General features: G+C 50.7%; 1 protein-coding gene across 14 annotated transcripts in view; it reads right to left on the minus strand.

Annotated features, from left to right (window-relative positions):
- Positions 1-1,185: 1,185 nt before the first annotated feature.
- LRRC56 (leucine rich repeat containing 56) overlaps positions 1,186-16,866 on the minus strand; it is an 88,982-nt gene continuing 73,301 nt past the window's right edge. For 11 of the 14 annotated variants that reach the window (XM_083840046.1, XM_083840043.1, XM_083840037.1 and 8 more), the window contains 5 exons: positions 16,300-16,364; positions 14,860-14,990; positions 13,912-14,090; positions 11,063-11,444; positions 1,187-10,301 (listed from right to left, as the gene is read on the minus strand). In XM_083840046.1, coding sequence (XP_083696172.1) covers positions 10,109-10,301; positions 11,063-11,444; positions 13,912-14,090; positions 14,860-14,990; positions 16,300-16,364 — 950 coding nt within the window. In that variant the 3' untranslated portion in view covers positions 1,187-10,108. Of the gene's footprint in view, positions 10,302-11,062; positions 11,445-13,911; positions 14,091-14,859; positions 14,991-16,299; positions 16,365-16,866 lie in introns of all 14 variants that reach the window. The other 3 variants (XM_083840041.1, XM_083840042.1, XM_083840040.1) reach the window with 1 other exon arrangement.

The following is a 16,866-nucleotide window of genomic DNA, read 5'->3' on the forward strand; positions in this document are numbered from 1 at the left end:
GAAATCCAATTAGGAGATCTAACAGGAAGAAGCCAAGCCCTGAAACAATAAAGATAATAGTTTTAGCTGCCAAAGAAAAGATTAAAAGAGAGTGGGGAGAGCGGATTTGTGGTGGGGCCAAGAGGAAGGAAAATTATTGCAAAAACATTTTTTTAATAACAAAATAAAGAGTTATTGTTTGTCAAGACAGAGTCACGTTAGGGTTTTACCTGCAACAAAGTTCGTCTGAGGATCCAAGCTGTGCCGTTGGTCCTCGCTTTATGAATGTCTTCAGAGAAGCTGGAAGTTTAAGCCCATCCCTGCCTTCATCACACGCACTAAGCCAGGGGAGAATTGACCTCGGTGAGGTTTGTTTGCTTGCTGGTCTTTCTATGTTATCTTGTCCATACGTGCTGCCCAGGATAAAAACAAAGGGAAGGAGCTGTTACGGGCTCCAGATGTACCAAAATGTAATAGGGACAACGCAGACAACGGGATCAAGGGGGGATCAAAGGTCTGGGAAGCAGGGGACTCCAGAGGGGACGTGGTTGTCCAAGCGAGGTGCTGCTGAGATGAAAAGAGTTTCCCCAGCCTTTTCCACCGGCTCTGCTGCGGGCGCATCAATCCCGAGCAGCAAGAAAGCACCTAACAGCTTGGAGAAGAGTGGGCAGGAGGGGCGAGGGCAGGAATGTGTCACAGGTGCCTCTGCCATCATCTGCTGGCCGCCAGCTCAAGCCTTGTTAGTGCCCAGAAGTTGCACTGATTTAAATCTGTTGGAGTAATTACAGTGGAACGACTTATCCATCATTATTATTGTTATTAAAGACAAACGTATACATATCCCTGTAAAATGAAAGCAGTACTATTTATGTTGGCATAGCTTATTCTTGCCTGGGAAAGAGAATAAGGCAGCGATACAAAATGCCTAAGCGACGTGTTTATATCAAGTGTTGCACCCCGTAGAAGACAAAAACCGTTCACTTTCTGAACGCCTGCCACATTATCTGACTGATGTTTACATTAGCAAAAACGTCGCGCGCGCTCTTGGAAAATTAATCCCTAATAATTAAGAGTGCAAATTCAGATTAGCTTAGTGGAACCACACGGAATCTTTTTGTACATGCTCTCATTTGAAATAAATGGTCTTTTAATTCAGGTTAATTTATAATGCATCAAAAAAAAATCCTTAATTAAACTGAAGGGAACATTACTCTGGTACGTCCCAAGTGCGGATGTCAGCTCCTGGCTCATTTCGCACCCCCTGCCGCAATCACAGCGGGGCAGGGACACCTGTGAACCCCCCTGGGCAGCCCAGACGCCCCCAGGGTGTGTGATGGAGACCCCGGTCACTTCAGCCCAGTCCCTGCAGACACGGGCACGGCCGCTCGCACTGGAGATGTCCCTTTCTGGGGACATTCAAAGGGTCTCCGGAGCCTTCGGCCTCAACACTTCCCCCCTCCCCGTGGGCTGTGGAGGGGAACCGCTCCCAGCCAAGGTGCGGGTTCCTCTGCCAGCCCCGCTCTGAAGGCGTGTTAATGAGGGCTCGTTAGGCCTTCCCGGCCTAATTGCTTTCCACACTGGGCCTCCTACTGATAGCGATTGGCACCGCAGGGCACCGGGGAGCAGCAGGCCCCCAGAGGAGCTGCACGTTTCCCACTGTGAGGGAGGCCGAGCGTTGGACCAGGCCTGGCCTTGCTGTTCGTGTCTGTCAGGCGTGTTCAGGTGACACGGGAAGGAAACGGTGCCGGGGACGAGCAGCCTGGCACCGCAACGTGACGGCAGGCAGCCAGCAGGGAGCTGGTGGCAGCCTGGTCACCCTGCCTGGGGACAGGACCCCGGCACTCGCCCCTCGTAACTCAGACAAAACCAGACAAGGAGCGGTGACACGGCCCAGGCCCCGCTGCTGCCCTCTGTGCCCCCTTCCTTCAGCCTCGCCCGGCCCCGTTAGCTGCGTTAGGATAATTCTCCCAGCGCCGCTGAAGCGATGGAGACTTTTCCTAGAGCGACCGGCGTGGAGATGAGACTGCAAAATTATCCCTTCCCTCCGTGCCAAAGGCACAGCCGATTACAGCTTCATTTCTGACTCCTACTCATCCCGCCTCTGAGAGACCAGATTTATTGCGGCACATGATCCAAAAGACTGAAGCTAAGAAACCAATAACCAGCTAGCTGCAGTTGCCCTGCTGCAAGGCTGGGATGGAGGTGAGGACTGCAATTTTGGTGCAGATCGGCCTGGATCTGCAGCTAACCCCGTGCGTCTGCCGTGCAGCAAGCCCCCCAGCCGCCCCGCTTCGGCGAGAGCTCTGGAAGGCTCCCGGACCCATCCGTCCCCTTTTGTCCCCAGCAAAGGGCTGGAGCTCTCCGAGAGGAACCTGCCCGCTGGGGGCACGTGTGTCCCCCCGCCCCTCGCCTCCTGCCCGCCCCGCTCCTGGTGCTGGAGAGCGGAGCCAGATGGAGCCTGCAGCTCGCGCCCACGGGGGGCTCGGGCTTCGCGAGCCGCCCCCACGCGGGCTGCCCACTCCCTGGGAGAGGCGCGTGCGATGCACGTGGCGCTGCCACCGCGGGGGTTTTGCCCCCCCCAGGGCTCGGTGGGGAGCTGGGATGCCGCAGGAGAGTCTCGGTGGGCTCGCAGCGGGCAGCAAGGCTTGCGTGGGTAACGCTGTGGTGCCTCTTCCAAAGCCCCCCTGGGCACAGAGAAATTTGGCGTGGAGCATTGTGACTGCCAAGCAAAAGCCCAGGGGGGTGATTTTTGTGGTTGTCCCATTGCACAAGAAGCGTCGGGGTGCACAAGACCCGCTCCTCCCTGCCCGCTCCCAGTTTTTGGGATGACCCCAAGAAGTTGTGTCTGCCTTGTCCTGTGGGGAGACCCAGCACAGGCGTCCAGTGGGGTCTGGCGGGGAGGAAATGTCACCCCCTGATGTATGTTTCTACTCCAGGTGCAAACAAGGGCTTACAGCAGGGTCCTCGGAGCTGGAAAGTCAGTGCCGTGCACCCAGATTTTGGCAAACCGAGGCGAGGAGACGCCTGTCTCGCACGGCCTGGGAAGCAGGGAGCAGCCTCTCGTGGGCATGTCGGCGCCAGGCAGAGCCTCACACGTCTCGCTGACTCCCCAGACACAGTTCTGCCAAGCCTCAGCTGTGCCGGAGATGTGCTCCTAGGGCGAGGATGCTCGGTGAGTGGGGCAGGACCGATGCAGCGCTTGCCTCCGGAGGAGCCAGCAGAAACCTCTTGTCCTCTGGTATCTCCAGTCTGGGCGCTCAGCACCCAGCTAAACCACTAGCCATGAGGGTCTGTAACGGGGAACACGGCGCATGCCTCTTCTCTCAGGAGGCAGGAGCAGTGCCTGCTGCCCTAGCCCCTCGCTGTCCCCAATCTCTTTAGCAGAGCGCTCCCTGGGTCAGCCCAGGCTGGTGCAGGACACTACCTCCATCCACCAGCCCCGTTTTGCAGCTGCTGTCACCCCCAAGCAGCAGCATTTAAGGCTCACAGGCCTTAAATTCAGGGCTGGGGGGCCGCATCCTCGCTGCTTCGCCTCTCTCCATGGTAACAGGAGGATGCTGCAGCCCCGTCCCCCTTGGCGGTGCTGGGGCGAGCAGGCGGGAGACAGATGGCGACGGAGGGGAAAAGGGCCCAGATCCTCCGGAGTCAAAGAAATCTCAGGAATCCCTGAGTGCCGGAGCCAAGACGCTGACCTGGAGCCGTGGGAGGGAGGAAAGGCGGAGGCGCGCGGCTCTGCCGAGCCCGGAATAGCAGAGCAGCTGTGAAGTTATCGCTCGTAATTATTACGGCATATGGGAGGTAAAGAAATAGCTCCGAAGGGGAGAAAAACAAACAAGAAAAAGGCGGGATGCTGCAGGGCTGAGCCGGGGGGGCAGAGCAGCACTTGGCACTGCCGCGCGGTGAGGGGACAGGAATTTGGGTGATGGAGGCAGCACCGGCTGCTCAACCTCCCCGCGAGGTACAGGCAAACACCTGCCCTGGGCACAGTCGGTCCCATGGGGCCCGTGTCCTGCTGGCATCCTGCTGCGGGGATGCTGAGAGGGGAAATGAGGAGGGGACTAACAGCCTGCGAGCGAGGAGCAGTGCCAGCAGCCCTTCGGTTCTGTGCTGTGCGGAAAACAAACATTTTATCCAATCGTGGCTGTTATGGTGATGTGCTCGTGTTAAGGAAAAAAAAGGCTGTCTTGGGAAATGTGGAGCCATTCCCAGGGTGTCGGCAGCGCAGCTGGAGCCATGGCACAGGGAACAAAGGCGGGCGAGGGGACGCTGCCCCGCGTGGCTCTGAGCACGGAGAGCTGGCCAGGCTGGAGGCAACTTTCTCCTGGACGTCTCTTCTGGAGCAGTGGGACACAGGGGTGATTTGGGAGCCCCAAATCACCCCGACTGATCATTGGGGACCCAAAAAGCCAGAGGGTCCAGTGACAAGGGACAACGTTTGTGCTGGCCAGCGGGGCAGGGGGAGGAAAGCTTTTGTTGCGGCTCGCCTCATGAATCACCCTGCGAACGAGGCCGCAGCAGAGGCATTGGAAATAGGAAAGACCATTCAAGCTCTGTGATCCAGAACATGAATAAATCGTATGTGGCAGGGAACAGCCCCAGTGCCCATTAAAAGCAACCAGGCAAACCCTGCCGGCATCGCGGGATCCCTGCCGAGCCACGTGCAGGGCCTGGAGAGCGAAGGACCAGCTCTGCACATACACATCAACACGTTCATATTCATATTTATTTATTTTCATATTTTTTTACACACATTCATATTTCAGCCAGCCTCAGTGAAAATGGGGGCAGCAACCCCAGTTTGCCAAAGCAGGAGGAGCGTGAAGGTCGAGGAGGGACGTGGACAAGCATCTCTCTCCATGGGAAGCAGGGGCAGGGCGGGTGACTGAGAAAAGGACCTTACTTTTGGGATCCCTATGCCCTCATCCAAGGGCAAGCAGAAGGGTACAGCAGCACGGACAAGAAGGAGCTGGATGGGGACGGCCAGGTCCCATCATCTGCCCTGGTGGGTATAAAATCTGCTGTGAACAAGCTGTGGCCGGTCCCCAAGGACAGGTGCTTTCCCCATGTTTTATCCTCTCGTAATTATCTCCCTGCAAAAATGTAATCACGGCAGGTGCCAGACTTTATTAACCCGCGGGACAGCGTTTTCACAAGGGCTATGATAAAGCCCGTTCGTCACAATTCCTGTCTCCTCCACCCCGATCCACCTTGCTGAACCTGCCAAGGGCTGCGAGACCCTTGGACACGGTCAGTGCAAATAGCGGTGGTGCCGACAGTCCGGCGCACGTAGTGTCTGACCATAAGTTGTTACTCGGAGCTGGGACCTCCCAGAAACGTTCCCTCTTTTTGCTTATCTTCCCCCGTAAATCCCCTGAGCCAGCTGCCAGCGAGTCCCCCGGGACAAGAGCTAGGTGACCTGCTCCACCTCTTCTCCCCCTCTCGGGGCCGACCCGTTTGCAAGCTCTTATCTCTGCCGCGTGTTTGCTTTGTTCAAACTGCAAAGAAAAATATATAGAAAAAAAGACAAGCTAACCATTCTTTGCAAAGTCTGCTCGATCTTAAGGTGAAGCCGTCACTCTTTCCGTAGCAACAAGGGACTCTCCTTTGTTTTTCCAGGCCACTAATCTAATCCGAAGATTTGTCTTTGGGTTTCAGCTTCCCCTGGACTGTTCGTAATCCAAAAAAAAAATCGGTATTGTGCAATAGCAGTTGAAAGGGGAAAATAACACCTCTAAGGGAAAAGACAGCATTTTAGCTTTTTTTTTTTTTTTTTCCAATAAAGGAAAATAATTCTTAGGCACCCCTCGATGCCCTGTCCTCTCGGGATCCCTTCCCTGCGAGGCCGGGCTGGGAGGCATAGAGAAGGGGACGTGGACCCCAAACCCTCTGAAGGTGCCTGCTTTTGGTCTCCCCCTCTACTTTTAAAAGCCGAAGCTTGGGAGACTCTCTCCTCCCCTCTAGCGTCCGTCCCGAGCTATGCCTCCTGCTCACCAAGCCCTGGCTCGGCTCAGCGCGGGTCCAGCCACGCTCCCCCTGGGGCAGCTTTTAGGCTTCTTCCAAATCACACCGCAGCACTGCACCCAGGAACCTGACCCTTTATTTTGCCTTCAGCGGTCGTTTATTTTCCAGCTGTGGAACTTGAGACCCAGGGTGAACCACGGGACCCGACAGCCAAGCCCTCCAAAGGCTTCTGGAAGGGCAGGGGCAGCTTTGCAGGCTGCGATGGGGAGAACTGGCTCGGCCTCCTTGGGGCAGCTTGTTGGGGCAGCGGCACCGAGGGCACGGCGGAGCTGTCTCCGCGCCTTCCTCCGTCTGCCAAGCTCGTTTGCCACCAGACACCCCGTAATTACACACACCGGCCTCCGCAGCCCTGCACAGCGGCCCAGCCTCTCCTTGTGTCACCAATTAATCCCGGAGGACAACTCGCGTGTGGCAGCGCCTTCCTCTCCAAGGCCCTGGCCTGAGCACTGCTCGCAGCAAAGAAGAAGGATGGGTTATTGCCCGCATTAGCTGGGAATATTCCCCCCGTGAGCTGGGCTGCAGCACGAGCCTCAGGAGCGACAGAGGGTTGCACTGGGGCTCCCCAGGGGGAGCGTCTCCCTGCTCAGGTCACCTTCTTGCTTCGAGGCCGCCTTTTCACTGGCGCAGGAACGGTGCTCCTCACCCCCTCGGTGCTGAGTGAAGGGCTCCCAGCGCCTTCTCCGCTAGGAGAGCTCTGCCGGGAGGTGGGGAGGCAACGGGGGCCCTGGTGGGGCTGCTGAAGGTGCCGGAGATGCTGAAGGTGCCGGAGATGCTGAAGGTGCCACCATCCTACAGGTGTTGGACTGGGAAGTCACCGTGACCCAGCGGGTTCAGGACCAGGGATTCTGTGCCTCTAACCCCCTGCCTACCTGGTGCTCAGAGGCTTTGAATTGACGAGCCTGGGTCAGCCCAGCCCCGATGCACCAAAGCACGGGTCCCAGGGGAGCTGCAGACCCTCCCGAAGGGCAGCGGCCTGGTACCTCTAGCCTGCCATAAAACAGTTTGGGGTTCTGGAGTGCAATCCGCTAGAGATGAACAGTGAGGTTTAAAAAAACGACGCTGTCTGTGAGCTAACCCCGTTGTCTTTCAGACCCCAAGGAAAAGCTTTCTGTCTGCCCTTCCAGGGAGGCTGCCTGGTTCAGATCATCCTGAAGGCAGCAGGAGAAAAACAAAGATGAAAACTGGAGAGGGGCCCTCAAGCACCACCCATCCCACACCGCGGTGCTGCTCCTCCAGAGCAGCTGGGGGACGGAGTGGGATGCTCGGCTGCCTCTGCTACAGGCTCCCGTGGCGTTGCATGGCACCAAGCAGGTGTCAAAGCCACCTCAAACCCTATTTTATAAACAGAGAGACTAAAGCACAAACCATCTCAGTAGCCATACCCCCAAAGATGTCTCCTGGACTCTCTCCTCCTTGGCAGCCAGGCAATGTATCTCCTCTCCAATTTGTTCCAAGCACGAAGCAGCCCATGCCCTGCTAAGGCAGCAGCAGCAGCGCTTTGGGGCCAAATCCTTCTTCCCTTGGCCCCAAGCAGCGCAGCTGCCCCTGCACCCTTAGCAAACCCCCCAGCTGCTCCTTGTCCCGGAGCACGGCGGCTTCTGGCAGAGCAGAGCAACTGTAATAAAGGCATCAGAGGGAGGAAAAAGGCACAGGGGAGCAGGGCTGCTTTGCCCCCACTAAGCGGGAAGTGCTTTGGGGAAATAAACAGACCCACCAGGAGCACACGCTGAAGAGGCTTCGTTTCTGGCAGAAAGCTCTTCCCTGCGGTGCTGATTTATTAATAGGTGGTGGTGGGGAGCAGATCTCGCCCCTCTCTTCTGCTCGTACACTAAATATCAGTTTGGCAGCCAGCAGCAGAAGCCATTAATGCAGCAATGCTTAAAGGCATCGGCAGCTCCTGGGCCATCACGGGAGCGGAGGGATGGACGCTGACATCCAAAACTGGTCACAGCCAGCTGGAGGCAAGGACTCGTTCCTTAAGTGACTTTGTCCATATTTAAGGAACCAATGCAGAAGAAACAGCGACAGAAGAACCTGTGATGAAACCCCACATATAAGTCCCTTTTGGACCACGGGTCACCACGACAGATAAATGATGACACAGAATGCAGATGTAGTGAGGACTGCTCTGATGACACCCATACACATTTTTTCCCTCTAACCATTAACCAGCTCATGGTAAATTAGCAATGCAAGGACAAAAAATCATTTTTTTCCTTATCGTTTTTCCAAGCCCTCTCCTGCGCCCCAGTGAAGCTCCTTGCCCAACACCTGCACAGAGCCGAGCTGCGTTTGCGGAGAGCAGAGCTCTCACAAGCACTTTTGGGAGTACTTTCCAAATGCGTACCCAGAGTTTTACATCTGCAGATGCACACGGGCAGACCAGTCTAGCCACCCCGTTTTCCAAGCACAAAAACCCACTTGTGCTTTTCTCAGCCCCTTTGAAACCAAAGATGCAAACTGAGGAGGAGGCTCAGAATAGTGGAGAACATGGCCCTGCCCCTCACCCCTGCTACAGAGAAGGGGCGAATTGTTACCCGCACCAACTGCCAGAGAGGGCTGCGGACCTCAACCAGGCTGGGAGGGTGCAGAGCACTTTGGAAAACTATGCTGCCACTTTCTTCTTTCTTTTCAAGGTCAGATGTTTCTGGTCACGGCCAGTGACACTGGCAAAGAGTCAATTTTAGTAGCCAGTTTAATGACACAGGCACCGTTGTTGGGCAACATCTGGCTGGAAGTCCTGCCTGCATCCATAGTATTTCACAGAATGACATGCCATGGAGTTTTTAGTGCTTTTTGGTGGATAATTCCCTCTAGTGCCCTCCAAAACTGGGCAAACTAGTGTCCAGCCGCGGACTATTTTGTAAGAGAAAGTGGTGCAACTAGCACCATGACAAGCTGAAGGTTTGGGGCCTTCTCTGCTGTTCCGTTCCTTTACTTTAAGCTGACCAGTAGAAAGAAGACATAAAACAATTAATTAACTCATCATGTAATTACTGTTTTATCAAGTGATTAAAAATATATATCTAACATGGTAATTTAGACTATAAAAAACGTGATGATGTTTGGTTTCAGACTGCAACATCAATAAAGTTGCATGCCACAGACATTCGGATCAGCATTTCAGTCTGCAGCCACTAAAACAGCTGTTTTGAATCTCACCCAAATATAAAGTAAATGCCCTATTGAAAAACAAGAGATCATTTCCTTACTTGCCTGCTTCATCTTTGCTGCTGCATTATTTAAAATTACTCGGTCATATGAAATCGGAAAGGCTGTTTGACCTAAAGAACTGGAGGTGAGACACCTGAGTGCACACACAGAGGAGGCCCTGACACGGCACAGCCTGCTCGCAGAGGTCAGCACCGCTTATGAAATTCTGGTATGCAATATCTACCCACAGCAAATGAGAGAAGTCCTTCCAGGCAGCTGTGGAGCAAATAAACATATTAACAGAGTAACGAGTCACTTCTTCAGCATTTGGTTCCGTAGCAATGCAAGGAGACCGAATGGGCTAAGCTCTGAAACCACCCGGCCTTCTTGGGCTCTTTCTGTCCTGGGGATGTGGGCATCTCATCTCTCCCCTGCAACACGCTCAGGTCAAGGATTCCTCTCGAACCCTTGGCTTTGTCCCTAAATACTGAGGGCAACGGGGCTGCTTCTAAGCCAGGCTGGCGTGTGTGATAGGAAATGCCCTCTGTCCCTCACCTCCTCCAGCCCACTCCGGAAACTGCAGTCTCTAAGCCCTGTCTGGTTTAGTGTCACTGCCTCACTCACCGAGCAGGGCATGATGCAGAAGAGAGGAAATATGTTAAGCCTTGTTCTGTTTTAGTGCATGAACTCTGCAAAAATAACCATGTTTTCTGTAATAAGAGGTTGATTAGCTCTTGTTGATCAGCAGGTGCTCTTTAAAGAAAGCACTTCTGGACCAGCTGTAGCCTTAATTGAGGCAAATCATAGCATTTGTTTAAACTGCTCTACTTGCACTGCTCTGATTTTAGCTTGCAGAAACAGCTGAAAGACAGCATCGATCCTTCAAGTGTAAGGACTGCACGCAGTGATTGAAGATCGTGCTCTGTAAATGGCTCCAACACACCCAGGCTATCTTCTAGGACTGGGGATTCTTGCTCTGAGACATTGTCGAGACAGCAGGTCTGTCTGGCAACTTCTGCAGCGTGGCCCTAGCAGTCGGGGGCCAAACTGCATTTGCTGGTCCAAACCTCTCTGAGGCTTTTGTAGCTGAGCGAAGAACTGGCAGGTGATGGTTGATCACGCCAGGGGGACTCCTGTCCATGACAGGCCTGAGAAAAAGAGAGAAAATCACCACAGTGAAATTGCACTCCAGGGCTGGATATCTGCATTCTCCCCATAGGCTCTGAAGTCTCCCACTCTGAAAACTGAACCGAAAGCTGCCAGGCCCAGAATCCACACAAGGCACTGCAGCTTTGCACTCAAGGCACGTGCTCTGTGTGCGTACTGTGTTGTAATAGCTATGTTAACTTAAAAATCAAGGTGTCGTAACTCTTCGGGTTTATTTCTCTGAAGAAGCAATATGATGTTAATCTTACAGTATGAGGGTCAAGAAATAACCATGTTTTGGTGCACGTGAGACTTATCTAATACCTACTTTATTTTTCAAAGTGCTTTCTAGCATGAATTGATGTAAATCTCAAGGGGAAAAAATCACAGTGGAACGTTAGGAACTCACTCTGGGATTTATCCAGGGAGTCTTGAACAAGTACCACTAAAAAGCTCGGCTACAGACATAGATAACAGCCCTGCACTGCGAACATGGGAGTCGAGCAGAAAGGACACAGGAAAATTCTGGGACGTTTTTCAAGAAAATACAAAACTCAAGTGCTCAAGCTATAAGTAGCATGAGAAAATGTTTCATTTAGCTTTAGAAGGATGAAGATAAATGCCAGCACAAATAAAAGGAGTTCTTTTTACGGAACAGGCAGGGGACTCCAGAGACAGCACAGAATTCTGCTTCTTCCTGCCGTGAAGCCCCTTCTGTTTTCACTAGACATCCTGCAGGCAGAGCTGCCAGCAGCATGCATACCTGATGCTTGTTGATCCAACAGCTGCTGGTCCTGAAATAGGTCTCTGCCTGCCAGTGCTCCCATCAGGCTGGTGTTCTCCTCGAGATCCAAAGGGTGAAGGCTCACGTGCCGCTGGCGCGCTGTGCAGGCTCAGGAGAGCAAGTTCATCGCCCAGAGGCTGGGCTGAAGTTTCTTTCCTAGCCCTTGACTGGCACTGCTGTGTCCACTGCCTGTCCTCCTCTTGGCTGGGCACTTTTAGACACCTTACCCTGTGGTTCCTCGTTTTCCAGCGTCTTGCTGCAACACCCCTTAGAGAGGCAGGCGAAGGGCTTTTCGGCGGAGATGGAATTAGACAACGGCTCAGGCTGGAGGACGCTGTGCCTTCCTGAGTACGTGATGAATCTGAAACATGGCAGGGAAACGCAGCAATTTACCAGCTCGTCTTACTCCTAAATGACTGACCCAGTGAATGAAAGGGTTTGAGGAACACTGTACGATGGAGCTGGCTGGGCACAAGTGTCCGAGGGCGCACAGTGATGAATGCTGAATTGCTTCCTCTGACAGCCAGGGTCTGGGTTCCTTGGCAGCCTCCCTGCCAGCATGGTGCCAAGCACTAGAACTGCTCATGAGCCGTGCACACCTCAAGAGGGACAGGCTGGCTTACGACGAGATCACCCATCCTCCTGCCCAAAAGCACAAGCAGCCATACCTGTATCATTCCTGGCCAGTGTTTGCCCTGACCTGTTCTAAACTCCCGAGGACCCCCTCCAGCTCTCTGAAATTCAAGGCAAAAGAGCAATTACCAATGAGCGAAACCACTTTTGTATCAGACGCAGAGGTATAAGAATAAGGTTTTGTGATTAGCCTGAAAATTAGGGAAGGTGCCTGACTGTTAGGGAAAACACTACATGCAGGACCAGCAGGTGCTCTGTTCAGATTTTAGCCCATCTAATCCTCAGGTGCAATACACAGAAGAAAAATCATATTGGTGATGTATGAAGGGAACGTGCAGGCATATATGCCTAAAACCATTCTGTACATAGCAGGGATCCAATTGCTCTTGTCTATTAAAAGAACTAACTGTACCTAATTACCCGATGTGCAGAGTCTGAGGCAGGAACACAATCTAAAGAATGTGCCACCAAAACCCAGGCACAGAAAATTCATCTTTATAACTTCTGACTGACACTTATTTTACTGTTTAGGTAACCATATAAATCTGATATAAATTTTTCACTGAACAGTTTCCGTCACACTGTATGATTTTAAAATGCCTGAATTTGATGGTGTTTTTTGTTTGTTTTTAAGTAAAGACATTCTGAAAGACCAGTATGCCTGACTCAAGAGCCTGAAATAACACTCAAAGACTTCCAAAGCGTGCAGATTATATAGATCTGATGCTGCATACACTTTTAAATAGGACTGGTTTTGCTCAGATGACTTGTCCTTTCCTGGTCAGGATTATTTCCAGCAAGAAGCTCCACTGTCAGAAAAATCACATTGGGTAGGGGACACTTCTGAAGTTAAGTGCTGAGACATTTAAATACCTCTCCAAACCTTGAAATAAGTCGCAGAGGTCAAGTGTGTTTTTAACCGCCTTGCTGAACAGTCAGTCAGCTGCTAATCTTGTATCATGTATTTACTCTGCAAAACATACACTTCTATAAATGCTTGTGATTATCATGTATGAACCTTGGTTTTTATGGCCAGTTGCTTGTGATCTGGGTCACCCCCCCACTCCCAGGTGATACTAGATTTCAAACCACTCAGTCTCATAACCAAATCCCGACAGATCTCAACACCCACATCTAAGCCCATCTGTTCACTTTTACAATCCTAAGGGATATGACACGAGCACACAGAGGTACTTTGGGCATTGTCTATTAAATCTAAAAAGATGATGAGGTCACAATAAATCATACTCAACCTGAAGAAATCTTATTAAATCTAAAGAGATCACGAGATCATAGTTGAAGACTTTTGTGGTCACTGGACAAGAGGCCATCCATTTTAATTTTTCTAAACTGCTCTTGCTCATGTTAAGGAGATATCGTTTACCTTACATTTTATACAGAGAGCCTTTGAATAATTTAATTATTTTGCTAATTATGATGCTTACATTTTTTCCAAAACTATTATACTTTTCCAAATTTTTAATTGACCCATTTTGCTCTTGTAAGAAATGTAAACCCCAAACTCATTGAAGCAAAAAATGTGATTATTAACAATAGAAATAGATTTAAGTCATACTTTTGCAATCTCCTTTACCTGATATGTATTTGGAATAACCATTATTAATGTTTCTAATAGCCTTAAATACAATATTCAACAATCCTGCTTTCATCCATCTAACTGCAATTCCAGAGAGGTCTTTGGCTTTCTTCCTGAGTAAAAGAGCACATTTCATTTTTAATCTCTTGCCTGAACATCTTCCCAGAATTCCCAGCCGCCTGGTTGAACCTTAATCATCAGCTCAGCCACGATTTGCATCGGTGCCAACTGGGGTAAAACACAGCTCATTTGGAACAACGGTATTTTATACTAACCTGAGACTGCCACAAATCAACCACACAAGGTAAAAGACAAAGGCATGTCCTTCCTCTAGACTGGATGCTAAGCTGCTGGAAGATCAAGTTTATTTCCCTTAATTCCACAGATCTGTGCTGAAATATACCAACTGATGGGCAGTCACCAAGTCCTGCTTAGACAATGGAATGGCTTACTCAGGGTCTGGCTCTACAATTGGGTTTCCAAATTGCCGCTCTACAGCACAGATGCCAAACCTCAGAAAACACTGCAGGTACTAATAAATCTACCCATGAACGGTTAGCAGCACTTGTCGCTACACAATGCCAACCCTTCCCAATACCTGAAGACGACTGAGAGACACAGGAGTGGCAGGAAGAATCAACGAGGTCCTCATCAGAAGCCTCCCTCAACTCTTCCTCACTGCTGTCAGCCAGGCTGCAGGCTTCATCCTCTTCCTCATCGCTAACAGTTATCTTCACTGCTTGGTCAGCCTTGTCTTGCTGACCTGTTTGCAGGCACCTGGACAACATTGAGTAAGTATTATACATCTAGTTAGCCTTTGAGTTGAGAATATGCAGCAAGCCAAGTGCAGCTTCGTGTAGCCACACGAACACTGAGACTGTGGATTTAGTCACCCACAGTGATTGGCCACTTACCTGGAGATCTGGAAAATCAGTCTAAATGGATCAGACATCTAAGCTGCCTATGACTGAAGTTAACCTGAAGCATCCTGAAGTTAACCAAGTGAAATGGGGCAGACTTAAAGTACTATGATGTGAATTAAGTTCAGAGAAACAAAGCCATCTTTATTTCTAAAACAACTATCGTCTGTCTATGTGACGGGGGAATCTCAGTGTGGTGTCATTTTCCTTTCAGCCTTCCATTTGGTCAGGTTGGTGTGACACTTTCGAAAATCCTCATGCACTTTCACTTTTTTCACTGTCTGAATGCAAACACTGACAGGACCAAGAATATCTTACTTGTTATGAAAAGTCATTCCTTGTACTCTCTAAGCAAGCAAGCCCACCCTATACGTGCTGATCTTCAGCCTGCTCTAGAGAGAGGACAGAACCTCCCCAAGGTTTCTTTTCCCTTTCTCCATCCCATAAACGTCCCAGGAGAGGGGACCACCATAAGGATTTCCGTCCCTGCCGGCAGGGATGGGAAGGTAGAAGTTGAAGGGCTATCCCATGAAACTGCCACCAGGTGGCCAAAGAGCTTATTTTATTTTACAGCAGAAAGTGAATCCCTGTTCTATTGCATAACAAGAATTCTCCCACACTCTCACCGCTTATGCTGTTCTCTCCATACTCTCAGTTCAGAAAAGACATCTTTCTGGCTCAGATCTTCTCCTCCTACAGAGACGTAAGGGTTTTCCATCTTCAGACTGCACAGTTTCAAGGGGCTCACTGCAGGTGGCTGAAAAATGACAGAAGTAGTCTTGATAACCTCAGAAACTTTCTCCAGCTCAGTTTCTAGACTTTGTATTTTGGAAGGCATCTGTATGCTATTCCTCCGGAGTGTTGAGATCACCCCTCACCTCTTCTATTTTAAGAAGCCTCATGCCTGCCCTGTACACTGGTATAGTTCTAGGAGCTCAGCAGGAGGAACCCGGGGTGGCAGGAACAAAAAGGTTTGATTTATATCCCTCTGGCAGATTGTTCTCCTGTAAACAAGTGTAAGCCTGCAGCATCTATGCCAATGAGCATATTAAGACCAGTACTGCAGATACTGCATCATTCAGCGTACGGCTGCAGTCTCCTTTCACATCCCAGCTTACAACACACAGTAATTCAATCAAATGTTCACTTTTGCTTCAGGAAAGCTTCCAGTGTTTGGGCAGTGGCAGCAGAGAGAAAAGGGAGGGCTGCATTTTTTCCAGCGGCTCTTTAACATCTGTTGTCAGCATTAAGAGAAGCTGCAGACAGAGCAGGGATGCAGGTGTTCTGTACATGCCGTTTCCCTGATTTAGCACAGTCTGTTTGAACTTATGCACATGTGTCCGTGCTGTACTGAACCTCAGGGACCATAAAAGCTAATCATGGTGAGCCAGACTGCCCACCCTTAATCCCATGGGTGTTCTCTCACTAAGTTACTGGCTCACGGACACGAACAGGCTGACCTGCAGGGCCACAGCACTACCCCATGGCTGAGAACAACAAACTTGGGCTTGGTATTTATTTAGTCAACAGCAGCAACCTTGTAGGCCTGACTATCTACACCAACATCAAACTGCTGAGAAATCTTTTGCTAAACAGCTGTTGTAGAAACACCACCAAAATTCACAACTCTGCCCTGTGCTTTGACCAGCCGGGATGATACAAATGACTTTTTTCTGCTAATTGCCCTATTCTTTATTTGGGGGCTCACGGCACATATGTGAGGGAGCACAGACTGGGGATGCATCCAGACCAAATACTTGTTGAAAACAAATTAATGAAGTCTGAACTCCATGGCTAAAGTGTTCCCGTGTGCTTTCACAGCTCTTTACCATCCCACCTCAGCAGGGACTAGCACATGTGCAGAGGCTTTGTAACATCAGGGCAAAAGATTCTACACCCTCTTCAAGTACAATTGCCTTTTTTGCGAGGGGAGTTGAGGGGAGCAGGTATTGGAGGCTGGACTACAGATGACAGTGAGCCACCAGAAATCACAGTTGAAACTCAGTTTATCACAGAATTTATGTGGGTGACCTGGCAGGAATGTGAAGTGTACAAGAAAAACATACACCTAGCTTTTGCCTCCTTGCACGAAGGGCCTTGATGGGGTTCCCACATATAACTTGGCTGAGTCCTAAGAAAAAAAGGAAAAAAAAAAATTATTTTACTCCAGTGTTTAGCAAAATGTGCTGTCTTTGAAACCAGTCAGCATCATTTCCTATATACAGGGGAGATGTAAGAATTTATGGTGTAGGTTCACAGTGTCAGCTTACATGGCCTGACGCTGATGCTAAGAGGCAGTTTCTCTGTTTCATTCTGCTCCTGCCTTGCCTCCTTCACTGTGGTGGTGCAAACACTGGTGTGGTCACATGGGAAGTAAGATCAGGAAACAGAGCCGGATTAAAACAGAGTATGCATTTTTTTGTTTTGCTGGTTTATTTTTCAGCTGGATCTTGAGCAGGATCAGGTTCCCCATGTGGCTATGCAGAGACTCTTTTCTTTATCTAGCCTGTGGATCAGGTATGTGAAGTCAAGGAACTGACTCCTCACACTAACCCAACCCTGGAAACCCAAAAGAAAGGGGTGATTGTTGGCAGTGACCCTGCCACACTGAGAGCCTGCAGTACACACACTGC

The sequence above is a fragment of the Anser anser genome (assembly GCF_964211835.1).
Source record: "Anser anser genome assembly, chromosome: 5".
Lineage (NCBI taxonomy): Eukaryota > Metazoa > Chordata > Aves > Anseriformes > Anatidae > Anser > Anser anser.